This window comes from Stenella coeruleoalba (genome assembly GCF_951394435.1).
Source record: "Stenella coeruleoalba genome assembly, chromosome: 1".
Taxonomy (NCBI): Eukaryota; Metazoa; Chordata; class Mammalia; order Artiodactyla; family Delphinidae; genus Stenella; species Stenella coeruleoalba.
Genome location: NC_137169.1, coordinates 42,429,826 through 42,445,930, shown reverse-complemented (window position 1 = coordinate 42,445,930; position 16,105 = coordinate 42,429,826). Strand labels below are relative to the sequence as shown.

Here is a 16,105-nt window from a genome sequence, read left to right as displayed (position 1 = left end):
TAACATGTCAGTTATGATGATTGCTATGAATTAAATGAGAGTAAAGGGGTAAAAAGTGATATGCCTAAAATGTAGCTTTATCATTCACACCTCACAAAAAATCATGTCAGCATAGTATGATCTCAAATAAGTAAGGAAAAAAATACCAGGGAAAAAAGCTGGTAAAGTATGATAAAATATTGGTATGGGTTCCTTCTTTCCTTCTCTCTCTTTCTTTCCTTTCTTTTAAATTGAAGTGTAATTGACGAGCATTATGTTAATTTCAGGTGTACAACATAATGATTCAACATTTGTGTGCATTGCAAAATGATCACCTCAATAAGTTTATTTACCATCTATCACCATACAAAGTTACAAATTTTTTTCCTTGTGATGAGAACTTTTTAAGATTTACTTTCTTAGCAACTTTCAAGTTTGCAATACAATATTACTAACTTTAGTCCCCATGCTGTACATTACATACCCATGACTTACTTATTTTATGACTGGCAGTTTGTACATTTTAACCCCTTCATCCACGTTGCCCATTCCTCAACCCCTCTCCTCAGAATTATTTCCGCTAATCAGATTATAGATGATATTTTTAAATTATGCTTTTATGTATTTCTCCAAAGTGATCATTACCTTTATTCCTGGGGAGAAGAGGGTGCTAATCAGATTACCTTTGCATTCAAAGTCTGATTCTGCTGACCCATGGCTCCTGTGTGCCTCAAGAAAAAGAAAGCCACGTACTGAGTTCCTCTCCCAGTATTTCTGTGACTCCTCAGCAGGTGTCTCACACATAATGTGAACAAGTTCATGCTCAGTGAGTCCTTCCAGTTTCTGGACAGGTCTCTGCTTCATATCAACCATGATCAATATCTGAGAAAGTTCTTTCCAAAGTCTTATTTTCCCAATTCAGGCAAAAGTGCTTTGTCATTCATCTAGGATACATTCCCCAGTGTTTGGACCAATGCTGAATTCATTTCTTATGATGAAGGACGTATAGAAAAACTCTGAGGAGACCTTCAAGATGGCAGAAGAGTAAGACATGGAGATCACCTTCCTCCCCACAAATACATCAGAAATACATCTACATGTGGAACAACTCCTACAGAACACATACTGAACGCTGGCAGAAGACTGCAGACTTCCCAAAAGCTGTGGTGCTGACAGGGTCTTTGTGCTCCAGCTGGGTGTCAGACCTGTGCCTCTAGGTGGGAGAGCCAAGTTCAGGACATTGGTCAACCAGAGACCTCCTGGCTCCACATAATATCAAGTGACGAAAGCTCTCCCAGAGATCTCCATCTCTGGAGATCTCTGGGAGAGCTTTCGTCATTTGATATTGTGGAGCCAGGGCTCCACAATATATGTGGAAGGGGCAAAAAAGACTTACAAAAAAGCTTTACAAAAAAGCTTTCACACTTTTACTTGTGGACAGAAAGGACCCAGCTCCACTCAACGACCAGCAAGCTACAGTGCTGGACACTCTATGCCAAACAACTAGCAAGACAGGAACGCAACCCCACCCATTAGCCTAAAATCACAGTAAGGTCACAGACACCCAAAAACACACACCGGACATGGTCCTGCCCACCAGAAAGACAAGGTCCAGCGTCATCCACCAGAAGACAGGCACCAGTCCCCTCCACCCGGAAGCCTACACAACCCACTGAACCAACCTTAGCCACTGAGGGCAGACACCAAAAACAATGGGAACTACGAACCTGCAGCCTGTGAAAAGGAGACCACAAACACAGTAAGTTAAGCAAAATGAGAAGACAGAGAAAACACACAGCAGATGAAGGAGCAAGGTAAAAACCCACCAGACCAAACAAATGAAGAAACAAATAGGCAGTCTACCTGAGAAAGAATTCAGAGTAATGATAGTAAAGATGATCCAAAATCTTGGAAATAGAATGGAGAAAATACAAGAAACATTTAACAAGGACCTAGAAGAACTAAAGAGCAAACAAACAATGATGAACCACACAATAAATGAAATTAAAAATTCTCTAGAAGGAATCGATAGCAGAGTAACTGAGGCAGAAGAACAGATAAGTGACCTGGAAGATAAAATAGTGAAAGTAACTACCGCAGAGCAGAATAAAGAAAAGAGAATGAAAAGAATTGAGGACAGTCTCAGAGACTTCTGGGACAACATTAAACACACCAGCATTTGAACTATAGGGGTCCCAGAAGAAGAAGAGAAAAAGAAAGGGACTGAGAAAATATTGGAAGACATATACTTGAAGACTGCCCTAATATGGGAAAGGCAGTAGTCATTCAAGTCCAGGAAATGCAGAGTCCCACACAGGATAAATCCAAGGAGAAACAGGCCAAGACACATATTAATCAAACTATCAAAAATTAAATACAAAGAAAAAATATTAAAAGCAGCAAGGGAAAAGCAACAAATAACACACAAGGGAATCCCCATCAGGTTAACAGCTGATCTTTCAGCAGAAACTCTGCAAGCCAGAAGGGAGTGGCAGGACATATTTAAAGTGATGAAAGGGAAAAACCTACCACCAAGATTACTCTACCCAGCAAGGATCTCATTCAGATTCAACCGAGCAATTAAAACCTTTACAGACAAGCAAAAGCTAAGAGAATTCAGAACCACCAAACCAGCTTTACAACAAATGCTAAAGGAACTTCTCTAGACAGGAAACAAAAGAGAAGGAAAAGACGTACAATAACAAACCCAAACCAATTAAGAAAATGGGAATAGGAACATACATATCCATAACTACCTTAAATGTAAATGGATTAAATGCTCCAACCAAAAGAAATAGACTGGCTCAATGGAAACAAAAACAAGATCCATGTATATGCTGTCTACAAGAGACCGACTTCAGACCAAGGGACACATACAGACTGAAAATGAGGGGATGGAAAAAGATATTCCATGCAAATGGAAACCAAAAGAAAGCTGGAGTAGCAATTCTCATATCAGACAAAATAGACTTTAAATAAAGACCAGTAAAACAGACAAAAAAGGGCACTACATAACGACCAAGTGATCAATCCAAGAAGAAGATATAACAATTGTAAATATTTATGCACCCAACATAGGAGCACCACAATACATAAGGCAGATGCTAACAGCCATAAAAGGGGAAATCGATAGTAACACAATCATAGTAGGAGACTTTAACACCCCACTTTCACCAATGGACAGATCATCCAAAATGAAATTAAATAAGGAAACACAAGCATTAAATGATACATTAGACAAGATGGACTTAATTGATGTTTATAGGACATTCTATCCAAAAACAACAGAATACACCTTCTCAAGTGCTCATGGAACATTCTCCAGGATAGATCATATCGTGGGTCACAAATCAAGCCTGGTAAATTTAAGAAAATTGAAATTGTATCAAGTATCTTTTCCAACCACAACGCTGTGAAACTAGTTATCAATTACAGGAAAAATTCTGTAAAAAATACAAGCACATGGAGGCTAAACAATACGCTACTAAATAACCAAGAGATCACTGAAGAAATCAAAGAAAAATCAAAAAATACCTAGAAACAAATGACAATGAAAACACGACGACCCAAAACCTATGGGATGCAGCAAAAGCAGTTCTAAGAGGGAAGTTTATAGCAGTACAATCCTACCTCAAGAAAAAAGAAGCATCTCAATTAAACAACCTAACCTTACACCTAAAGCAATTAGAGAAAGAAGAACACAAAAACCCCAAAGTTAGCAGAAGGAAAGAAATCATAAAGATCAGACCAGAAATAAATGAAAAAGAAATGAAGGAAATGACAGCAAAGATCAATAAAACTAAAAGTTGGTTCTTTGAGGAGATAAACAAAATTGATAAACCATTAGCCCGACTCATCTAGAAAAAAAGAGAGAAGACTCAAATCAATAGAATTACAAACGAGAAGGTGAAGTAACAACGAGACACTGCAGAAATACAAAGGATCATGAGAGATTACTACAAGCAACTCTATGCCAATAAAATGGACAACCTGGAAGAAATGGACAAATTCTTAGAAAAGCACAACCTTCCTAGACTGAACCAGGAAGAAATAGAAAATATAAACAGACCAATCACAAGCACTGAAATTGAGACTGTGATTAAAAATCTTCCAACAGACAAAAGCCCAGGATCAGATGGCTTCACAGGCGAATTCTCTCACACATTTAGAGAAGAGCTAACACCTATCCTTCTCAAGCTCTTCCAAAATATAGCAGAGGTAGGAACACTCCTAAACGCATTCTACGGGGCCACCATCACCCTGATACCAAAACCAGACAAAGATGTCTCAAAGAAAGAAAACTACAGGCCAATATCACTGATGAACATAGAGGCAAAAATCCTCAACAAAATACTAGCAAACAGAATCCAACAACACATTAAAAGGATCATACACCATGATCAAGTGGGGTTTATCACAGGAAAGCGAGGATTCTTCAATATATGCAAATCAATCAGTGTGATACACCATATTAACAAATTGAAGGAGGAAAACCATATTATTATCTCTCTATGACATAAATCACAGCAAGATCCTTTTTGACCCACCTCCTAGAGAAATGGAAATTAAAAAATATAAACAAATGGGACCTAATGAAACTTAAAAGCTTTTGCACAGCAAAGGAAACCATAAACAAGATGAAAAAATAGCCCTCAGAATGGGAGAAAATGTTTGCAAATGTATCAACAGACAAAGGATTAATCTTCAAAATATACAAGCAGCTCATGCAGGTCAATATCAAAAAAACAAACAACCCAATCCAGAAATGGGCAGAAGACCTAAGTAGACATTTCTCCAAAGAAGATATACAGATTGCCAACAAACACATGAAAGGATGCTCAACATCAGTAATCATTAGAGAAATGCAAATCAAAATTGCAATGAGGTATCACCTCATACCAGTCAGAATGGCCATCATCAAAAAATCTACAAACAATAAATGCTGGAGAGGGTGTGGAGAAAAGGGCACCATCTTGTACTGTTGGTGGGAATGTAAATTGATACAGCCACTATGGAGAACAGTATGGCGGTTCCTTAAAAAACTAAAAATAGAACTACCATATGACCCAGCAATCCCACTACTGGGCATATACCCTGAGAAAACCATAATTCAAAAAGAGTCAGGTACCACAATGTTCATTGCAGCTCTATTTACAATAACCAGGACATGGAAGCAACCTAAGTGTTCATGGACAGATGAATACCATATGCTAACACATATATATGGAATCAAAAAAAAAAAAAAATGTTCTGAAGAACCTAAAGGCAGGACAGGATTAAAGATGCAGACATAGAGAATGGACTTGAGGACACGGGGAGGGGGAAGGGTAAGCTGGGACGAAGTGAGAGCGTGGCATGGACATACATATACTACCAAATGTAAAATAGATAGCTAGCGGGAAGCAGCCACATAGCATAGGGAGATCAGCTTTGTGACCACCTAGAGGGGTGCTATAGGGAGGGTGGGAGGGAGATACAAGAGGGAGGAGATATGGGGATATATTTATATGTATAACTGGTTCACTTTGTTATAAAGCAGAAACTAACACACCTTTGTAAAGCAATTATACTCCAATAAAGATGTTAAAAAATACTCTAGTAACCTACATGTAGCATATTCTTCATATACAAGTGTCATGTTTTTTATTAGTGTCTTTCACAATGAACACTTCATAATATTTCAGTCAAACCTGACCTAACTCAGCAGTGTTGTCACATGTGTTATGACTGCTTGTAAAAGCTGTGGTACCATGGCAGAGCAAAAGCGTGAAGCAGATATTTCAGTCCGTCAAGTGAAATGAGCCCAACTCCTTTTCCATCATTACCCTTATACCAATCAGGAGAGCGTCTGCATCCTGCTCAGGCTGTGCCTCAGCTGCCACTGCATCAGGAATTACAGGAAGAGGAGGAGAAAGAAGGGAAAGCCTGAAACAGCACCCATGACTAGGCAGGGCCTGAGGCTGTGGGACGCAGCAGATATGTAGTAATGCAAAACCATCTTTTATGGCTAAAGCTGTAGGATTTCCTGTAAGTCTGGATTCTCAACATCCTCTTCAGGTTCAGAGTTATTGGTGTGTCCCTAAAGGACTGATTTTCTCTGTGCTTCTACCCACCTCATGACTGTCTTGGTGACAAGAAAAAGATAATGTGTATCTTCCTTGCCCCTCTTCTGTTTATGTCCATGGTGTACTCACTGTTAGAGGTAAGGGCACACTTTACACATTTAAATGAGTGGGTGAGCACACTTTGTCCTAAAACTGATTTGATGTAAAGATGAGTTAAGGAAGAGCAAGGAGCATTTTTCTATGCATCTTTGCTCTCTTACCCTCTCTTTTGAGATTCACTCACTTCTTCCTTTGTTTCTTTCTGCTTTCCTATATCAAGCAGCAATTCCTATAAATATTCTTTGACCTTATTGGTAACCTTTATGCCTGAACAGACAAAACCTATCTCAAAGTAAGTCAGTTTGTTCCAGCTGAAAATGTTAGTCTATTTGTTAAGTGCACTATGATGGAACAGATAACTTCTCATGCCTGTGGAGCAGGGATTAAATACTGCTTTTGCAATGACTGTTCCTTCTGCCTGGAATAGATTTCTCTCCCCCACCTCCATCTATTCAGCAGACTCCATCCCTTATTTAAAAGACCTAGGTCAAATGTAATGGCTTATTTGATGCTTTTCCCGATTCTCCCAGCAGTTAATGGCTTCTACTACAGGTTTTTTATACCTCTCTAATAGCTCATTTAAGATTATTTTATTATTGTTTGTGTATATGTCTGTCACTATACTATGAACTTTTCAGACATAGGAACTCTATCTTCTTATTTTCTTCAGTTTTATATATGGCCAATGAATCTTTTTTGACCATTCGTTCTTTGTTGGATAAGTGTTATTCCTTGTTTTTAAGGACCTTACAATCTAGTAGGGGTGATATATCAATCACAGATAACCATAATACAAACTAGAATGCTGTCAGTGCCACAAAGAAGGAAGAAATCACTTCTTGCTGTGTGAATTAGAGATACCTAGGTTATTCTAGGCTTTGTGGATATGGTAGTATTTGAAATGGACCTTGAAGGGTGTGTGTGAAATGTGGAATTAATGGTGTAGTTTTTTTTACTTCATGATGTCTTTATTGGAAATAGTTTAAGCACACGGGAGCTATATTATTTGACATGTATTCCAAAGCCTTAAACACTTTACCTAGAGTTAGCTCACCTGTTTTTGATTCTTCAATGATTCATCCGTGTGTTAACTGTCTTTGTGGGCCTAAATTCAGGGATTAATATTTGGCATTCGATATTTTTCATTTGTCTGAATGTTACTAACCAAAAGAGGACATGAAATTTGATGTCTTTCTGTCCTATTGCATTGATTTTCTTTATTCATTTTAGCCACAGACCCCTTTGCTTCTGTTTTTGGAAATGAATCATTTGAAGATGGATTTGCTGACTTCAGCACATTGTCAAAGGTAATCTGCAATACTTAGTAGGAAAGTAAAATATACTGTGTTTCCACCAAAGGAGTGATCCTTTCTTTTGATGTTATAACCTGACCCTCACAGAGATTGCAACTTGATTTCAGTAAGGCACAGCAAACATTGATTTCAGACAGAAATGAAATATAAGATGTAATCAAAGTAGACATTTCTGTGCACAAAGACAATGGTGATGGTACAGATAATTATAATTTTCTACTGGCAGGTCTGCTCAACAACTTTAAGAGTCTTCTGTCTTTTTAAATATGTTTCTTCCAACTGAACTACATTTTCCCCCTGTTGACTGTCTGGGTCAATAGCTGTAAAATCTGGACATTCATTCCATCCTCTCTGTACTGATTGCTTGATTTTATGTTCTGAGACTGTTAAGGTTAGTATTAAGATAATTAATAGCCCAGTACTATTAGGTAGTGGACTATATATGTCAACTACCTATTTTCCAATGTAGCCCTAGGATTGATTCAGGCCAAAAGAGTAAACTTAGAGTATATGTCACACTGTCTCTATCGTTGGTTCTCAATTGGGTGTTATTCCCCCCACCCCCACCCCCCAGGAAACATTTGGCAATGTCTAGAGACATTTTCGGTTGTCACAGCTGAGGAGGAGGGCTGTTCATATCTAGTGGATAGAGACCAGGGATGTTGTGCAACACCCTGTCCAGTGCCACAACACAGAGCTATATCCAGCCCAAAATGTCAGCATGCTTCTTTAGAGAAACACTGGCCTAAACTGTAATATCCAATTCATTATAGAAAAGTGAATCTCTCATTACTCCATGTATTAGAGAGGCCAGGTCTTCAGACCCACAATAAGACTTATGCCATGGGATCAGTTTGCTTAAAAAACAAAATTGACTTTCAGGTTGTCCTTAATGTTTTTTAAGATGCCATTTTCTTTGACTTTAGTATTAAATCTTTCCTATATTTAAGTGCATTGGCAAGTGTGGAATCAGTATTTTTTCCTTTATCATTTGGATCAGATAGTCACTTGAGGAAAAATATATTAGTCTCTTTATAAAGGGCCTCAATGGTTTTGTATCACCTGAATCTTAATAAACCTTTAATCCAGAGTTGGCTTGTTTTGGTACGATCTGTTGCTCTTAATAAGTGGTGATGTTATAATCACTACTCATATAGAAAAATTAAAAAATTTTTTTCCATTTTGGTTCTGAATGCAAAGGTTAAAATGTTAGTGCTCTCAGAATTGAAATAAATAAAGCTGCGTAATACTGAAGATCACCCTTCCAAATGATCCATAACCGCGTACGGTTTGGTTGGCATAATATATATAACCATGAGTAATTTCTTTTCAAACAAAGGTCAACAATGAAGATCCTTTTAGTTCATCCACATCAAGCTCCATCAGCAATATGGTCATTACAAAAAATATGCTTGAGGAAACATCCATCAAAACTGAAGATGTACCCCCAGCACTGCCACCAAAGATTGGAACTCCAACAAGACCCTGCCCACCACCACCTGGTATGAGAGTTGATACCTTTCCTAAATCAACTACTTCCTTTTTCTTTCTGAAAAGTATTGTGTGGGCCTTATTTGTAGACTTTATATAAAGGGCCTTAAACAAAACAAGTCCAAAAACACAGCAGAAGCCTGCTGCTATCATCTGTTCTGACCTTAATGCAGAATTACAGATATGTGCCTAAGAAGCCAGCCTGTGTAACTGTCATGAACTATCTTTCTAGCAAGAGCTAATTTCTCTTTAAACCATTTTAGAGAGGCAGTAAATGAAAAAAGGAAAGTACCAATGAAATCTCTTACTTTTTGGAAGCTCATTGATTACCATTTGAACAACAGTTTCCTGTGCTTTGGTATTTTAATAAATTTCTATAAGCAAAGATTAATTCGAAGTCCCTTTCTTTTCCTGCTAAATGTGAAGTCTTCCTTAAGTCCTTTAATGTGAGAATATATGGCCTTTTTGGTATCCGGAATTCAGCTTTTCGGTATCAGAATTTTAAAAGAAAGTATTGTTTTTCTTGAAGGAAAATATGATTTTACTTGACTTGATAAGAGACTCCTTTATTTTATAAAAGTGATGTTTTTGGTCTAGAAACAAATTCTTACTATTCTTATTTTTTTTTGTTTTGTTTAGCACTGTAAAGAAAAAGGGGTTTTGTTTGTTTGTTTTTAATGAAGATAATAAAGTTCATGAGAAGTGGTAAAAAGGCAATCCCCTGAATAGTTGTAGTGCTACTTGTGAGAAGACACATCTGGTACATTATTGTTTTAACCATATGTCATTCCGTGGTAAATTTTCAGCCTCAGTAGTTCTAGAATATTATTCTTGCCTTTTCATAATAGCCTCCCTATGGTATTTCTTGGGCAGATTTTTTTTTCTTCTTTGAGTTAAAGAATTGCAAATAAAATTGTTAACACCCAGCTACCTGTTGAAAAATCAGGTGAACTGAACTGAACTCCTTTTATCTTTTAAGGAAAAGTAGCCTGTATCATGTATTACTAGAGAGTAAGGTTGTCAGAATATATTTTTTAAAAATGATAGTAAATGTGCTCATTTAAGTTTTATACCAGTAAGGTGCCAATAGTGAAGTTATTTTTAAAATCCTAAGTAAACTAATATACTAGTGCTGTAACTAAATCTAAGACTTCAGCAAAGTGAGTATATATCACTGTAGAAAAATCAAGGAAAGAAAGATGGTTTGTTGAACTGCAGCTTAAAGATCTGGGTTCTAATTCTGGATATTCTCTGACTAGCTCTATGATCTTGAGTGTGTAACTTCATATGTCTGAACCTCAGCTATCTGAGCTATTAGATGGTGGCATTAATTCTAATGTTGCCTACCTTCACAGGATTGTGGAAGGATCCTTTGAGATATGAGATGTGAACACCTTTTGTAAGCTGCTACAGTGCCAGAAAAAATCTGTTGTTATGATTGCTCTTACCAGCTTAATACATCTTTAGGAAAATATATATATTTGAAGATATTTTAGCACCTGTTCTCATTATCCTTTCTTCAGGATGTACTGAGTTTAAGTCTTTAAAATTAGAAAGCTTGTTTGAAAATGGTGCTGAATTAATGAGCAACAGTATGCTGTTTGGTAAAAGATTTAGTTGATCAGCACCCACAGAGATTTAGGGCCTGGGCTTCAAAGCATTCTCTTTATTCTTCAGTTTGAAATATTGTAATAGCAAGAAATAGGTGGGCTTTACCAAGGTAGTTTTTAATTTCATGCTCCCAGGTGTTACATATAGATCCAGAGGAAAATCAGAAGAATATTAGCATTTTTCAAAGCTCATTTGCCCTTCCTGCCACTAGTGGATAACTGTATCAGGCAGAGGTTATCACAGCAGAGGCCGTTTTTGTCATTATTCTTTGTCATTCTCCTGCTGTTTTGTCCATTCCTCTCTCTTTTCTTGGGAACATGCTGCTTTGGAGAAGAGAAGGTCAACTCTCTGGGCAGATAAGATTCCCGGCCCATTTCCCCCCTTCTTTGCTATTTTTCCATTTAGCTACATAGAGCTAGAATATATTTGAGAGGTTGTGTGTGAAAATTTGAGGACATAGTGTTGGTTGTGATAGTTTAAGACCATATTAAGAATGTATTTGAGGTACTGACCCCCATTCCCCACCCCCAGCTCTTTAATGCTCCCTGTGTTCATGTTCTTGTGTGTTTGTGTTTGCCATATTTGCTGGTTGAATTAATTGTAATGATTTTGATCCAGGGAAAAGACCCATCAACAAATTGGATTCTTCTGATCCCTTTAAACTGAATGATCCATTTCAGCCTTTCCCAGGCAATGATAGCCCCAAAGAAAAAGATTCTGATATGTTTTGTGATCCATTCACTTCTTCTTCTTCTACTACTACCACTACCAGTAAAGAGGCTGACCCAAGCAATTTTGCTAACTTCAGTGCTGTAAGTACTGTGAATGGGCTGTTTGGGGGAAAATCTTTCCATTTACAGTTTAAAGAGTTTTCAAAGATTATTTTGGAGTCTGCCAAATTTGCATTATTTCAACTAAATTTACCAATATGTTAAAAATGATCTTTATTCTTCCCTCAACCAAAAAATCTCTGTTTGATTCTGTTTGCTGGTTCTAAAAGTATTTCATTGCTCAAATGATTTTTTGTACTCTTAATTCTTGGGTTATATACCAGTTGTTTTGCAAAACCCTTCTCTTGATCTTGGTAAACAATATAAATAAAATTCTGACAGTTATTATTTTGCAAATTGTTATGGATGATGGGCCATTAGAGAGTCATTTGCTCTCTGCCCTCTGGATGAATAATGCCAATAATGAGTTTGTGTGTTTGTAACTGTGTTTGTGTGTTTGCGTATAAAGCCTTGATAATTTCTGGAGACCAGTCAACAATTATGAGAGGATAGGGCCAGGAATTCTTTGAATTGAAAATAAAACTCTGGTTTCATATAATAGTGTTCCTAAAAAGTAAATGTTGGTTTTATTAAATAAATATGATTGTTAAGAGCTAAACAATCTTTAATTATTTGGGGGGCTCTAATTCACTAGCATTCCATATTTACTCTGCATCCTCCCAGAGCTGACTAACATAGGCAGGCCAGTAAAGACAATAGAAGAGTTCTGTGACAAGACCATAGGCAGGGTCTATAAGATCACAGAAATGGGACAACCAACTTGAAGTGTCACTCTGGAGGGATGGACATTAAGCGATGACATGTATTCCATCATTATTTAGATAAAAACAAGGCTTTTTTTTTTTTTTTTTTTAATTCTTAGAGTAACTAACAATGTTTCATTTTCCCAGATGTTTTTTCAGGTAAAATGACCTTCATTATCGCTATTTTATAACAAAGCAATTTTCCTCTACTTAACACCTTAAGCACTTGAGATGATTTTAGAAATAAGAGATCTAGTGACCAGGTGACTCTGACCACAATCTGCCTAATGTCTCCCTCAGTGTAGCATTGGGTCCCTCAACCCGTCACTTTATCCCTGCAGCCATTTCTAGTTAGAAAGGAGGTAGGCAGGAATCTGTATGCAACTAAGGCAGACAGAATTAGTCTCAGCTACCCAGCTTTTGACTCTGTACTCTTTAAGTTTCAGTGGCTTCCTCTGAATGTAAAGGAGCAGAATAGGAATCAGTATTTTGAATACTGGCAAACAGAGAGTGTCAGAATTATACTGCCTTTTATTAGATGGAATTTGAGTTGTTTCAAGCAGAGAATCCAGAATTGCTCTTCTTAGTATAATCCTCTTAATATAAAATAACCTTCTGGCAGCTTGTGGCATTTAATATCTTAAATATGATTTCAGCAAGTCAAAACCTGGTTGGAATGAGTCTTGAACAATAGCTAAGGCATTTTGCTTATTTCATATTCCAGAATCTCAGTATAGTATAATATTAAGCAGCTCATAATAAAAATGTCTTCTTTTTTTAATTATGAAAGATTTGTTAAGTATTATAAGTTTCAAAGGCCCTCTAATTCCCTAGGGGAAAAGCTACCATTTTCAAAAAGCCTGACAGTTTCTTTCACTTCATCCTATTATGGTATTCATCCTGTTATGGTATTCCTCTTATGACAGGACTTGAAACCGGGTAGAATTTTTTTATTTAGTATCTGCCACGGTTGCTCTTTCAGGTGGATAAGTGTATTTCCTTGACTTAATAATTACCAGCATTAAGGTTTTATTTAGACTAGGTCAAAAAGTTCTCAATGTCTACTGAATTCTTTATAATGCATTAAAAAAATTGATCAGGTTCACATCTTATTTAGTATATCCAGTACTCTTATTTTATGTTTAACAAAATTTATGTATGTATAGATATTCTTTGCTTCATAATTTTTCTGTACCTGAAGGGCTAGGATAAGGTAGGAAATCACCAGTGGGATTAAGTTGAAAATGATTTATCATGTGAGGATACTCACTGAAGTTGAAGTAGTAAATGTTTCACATTAGATAAAAGTGCTAGCCCTCTCCTGTTTTTAAATCTCCTGATTCACGTTAAGAATTTCCACTTTTTAAAAAAATGATGTTTAATGTTCAGTTTTATAGACTATCTGTAGACTGCATTAATTTTTAAGATTAAATCATATTTTAATAACTGATTAAATGTGTTTTCAGAAAAAAAATGAACAATTAACAGGACTATTTACAGAGTCCTTCAGAAGGTGAAACAAATAGTTAAATATCATTTTGTAAAAGTTCTTTTTCCTTCTTGTGTTTGTTCTGCTCATGAATTTATTCGTTTGTTCATTTGTCTTTTAAATGGCAGTATCCCTCTGAAGAAGATATGATTGAGTGGGCCAAGAGGGAAAGTGAGAAAGAGGAAGAGCAGAGGCTTGCCCGACTGAATCAGCAAGAGCAAGAAGACTTAGAACTGGCTATTGCACTCAGCAAATCTGAAATATCAGAAGCATGAAGAATTTTCCTGTTCTTTGTCAATCACACAATACTCTTCTTCCTGAATACTGAAGCTATTTACAGTGTGTATCAAAACTACCTATGAGCATGGGAATACAAAAGGTTTGAGATTCCTGTAAATGTGACAAAAGTTTTTGTTTTTTTTAAACTCCATTTCAGATTTGTCCTTTTTTTCCCCCTGTAAAAGCGGTAACCCAGATAACTTCACCTAGGCCCCCGTTCTGGTGTGCATTTAGTGTGAGCTTTTGCCTGCCTGTGCTACTTTTACTTGGAAAGCTAGAGCACCCAAGCTTCTGCCTTCTGGAATATAGAGAAATAGTTTCATCCCTTTGCTACCCTTGTTCTGTAGTTACTCTGATGATAGCCAGTGGGGTTCTTAAAGTTGGCAGTATTCTCCCCTAATTTAAATGGTTGAAAGAGGGGAAGGGAAAGAACATCCTATTTCTTTTATGACAGAGCAAGTTGGCTAGTTTAAAGTACATGTTTGTATTTCCTTATAATCAAAATACTGTTCAATTTGTTTTTTATAGACAAGAAAAAATATTTTGCATAAATTGACTCCACTATCGAAAAAGGGATGCTTTAGATTGAACCATTATAGCTTCAGACTCAATCTTTTCCTAAATAAAAACTTTAAAGCCTCATGTGTGAAATATATTTAAAATTTTCTTCTCTGGACTTAGGGAATTTTAGATAAACACATACCTCTCCATAATTTTAAGCACTAGAGGGTGGAGAAAAATTACCACTTAAAATATACCCATCAATATAAGGTAAGCAAAAATCTTAACCTGGCAGCCATTCTGCCACTGCCATGGCACTGTCCTCTTTAGTTCATGGTAGGTTTATTTTTCTACTTTTGCAGAAGAAACTTTAGCAGGCTAGAACTGGAAGGTACTTTAACTTTTTGTATACATATATATATTTTTTTTCTTTAATGAAGGTTCAGTTACTTGAAATGTAAAAACATTCACTGAATACAACTGAAAAAAGTGACATGTATTAAATCATATTATTCCTTTTTGTCCATTTTTGTGGATTAAAATAGTTTATTCTCTTTGTGTTTTTCACCTACAAAATTGGCAGGCTAGCAAAAAAATTTTGTGTTTTTTAATTGGGAGAGAAGAGACCTGCCAAATTATCGAAGCTCTTTATGTGTTAAAAGCCTATCTCCTGTAAAATTGACCTAGCAGACAAGCTGAATTTAAAATGGACTGTGAAGTAGGCTGTAAATTGTAATCTTATTTTTTTTTAACGTGAGTCAGTGATTTAGATAATGTATTGAAAACCAAGATAAAGGAAAATGCACCTAAAAACTAATTAAATATCTCTGTGGTTACCAAGTCAAGGTGGTATTGATCTGTGTTAATCAGAGTAACTTGTTGCCTAGCCTATGAATAAATTCCAAAATATCCAGTTTATTTCATCTTGAAATGGTGCTTTTTTTCTCTCCACACACAATTGAATTGCTGCAGTTTAAAACAAATTTGAACCACTTTCTTGCACTGTTAGCTTTTTTCTACTTTTATAGATTAAAACATTTCAGCATAAAAGTCATACATATGAAGCAAGGGCTGAATCATAATCACAAGGGTTTAATTTTGATAAACTAATCCAGTTATAAGGATATACTGCAAAAGTTGATTGAGAAAGTAATATTGGGAGTTGTGAATGGTAGTGAGTTTTGGGTTTTTTTCTTCCCCTTAACACTTTAGGAAAAAGGTAAGTAGACTTGAACAACCTTCTTTTGCACTGGGAAAATGAACAGATGTTTGAAATGGTTTTAAAATATTTTTTTTAATTAAAAGAACACTCTGGAAAGTACTAAATATCTGTAACTTATAAACACCAACTTTCGATGTAATAAGTATACCTTAATCTTATGTGTGTTTAACTGGATTACATAGATTCTTTTATTAAAATATGTATACTCAGTGGACCAATATAATATATTAAAGTATGTATTTTATATATATATATATATATATATATATATATATATATATAAATCTCCATGCTCACTTGTGTAGGATGAATGTCTTAGAGTCATTTATGATTATATTTTATGTTGTTGACTCTGGCTCCAGAGCCTGTGCTTCAAAGGACAGATAAGTATTCCTGAGAGCTAAGTGGCACTACTTATGAAGTTTTAACCATCTTCTGCCTACTTGTTCAGGTTTATTTGAGTTCTCTTTATAGAATTTTCTCTTATGTTTCAAACTTCTAAACTGTAGCCTGTAATTATGA

The 16,105-nt window shown here is 36.1% G+C and overlaps 1 protein-coding gene across 2 annotated transcripts in view; it reads left to right on the top strand.

Moving 5' to 3' along the window:
* Positions 1 to 15,279, top strand: part of EPS15 (epidermal growth factor receptor pathway substrate 15) — a 159,859-nt gene extending 144,580 nt beyond the window's left edge. For both annotated transcript variants that reach the window (XM_079901716.1, XM_079901715.1), the window contains 4 exons: positions 7,374 to 7,450; positions 8,796 to 8,958; positions 11,177 to 11,370; positions 13,710 to 15,279. In XM_079901716.1, coding sequence (XP_079757842.1) covers positions 7,374 to 7,450; positions 8,796 to 8,958; positions 11,177 to 11,370; positions 13,710 to 13,856 — 581 coding nt within the window. In that variant the 3' untranslated portion in view covers positions 13,857 to 15,279. The remainder of the gene's footprint in view (positions 1 to 7,373; positions 7,451 to 8,795; positions 8,959 to 11,176; positions 11,371 to 13,709) is intronic.
* Positions 15,280 to 16,105: the final 826 nt, after the last annotated feature.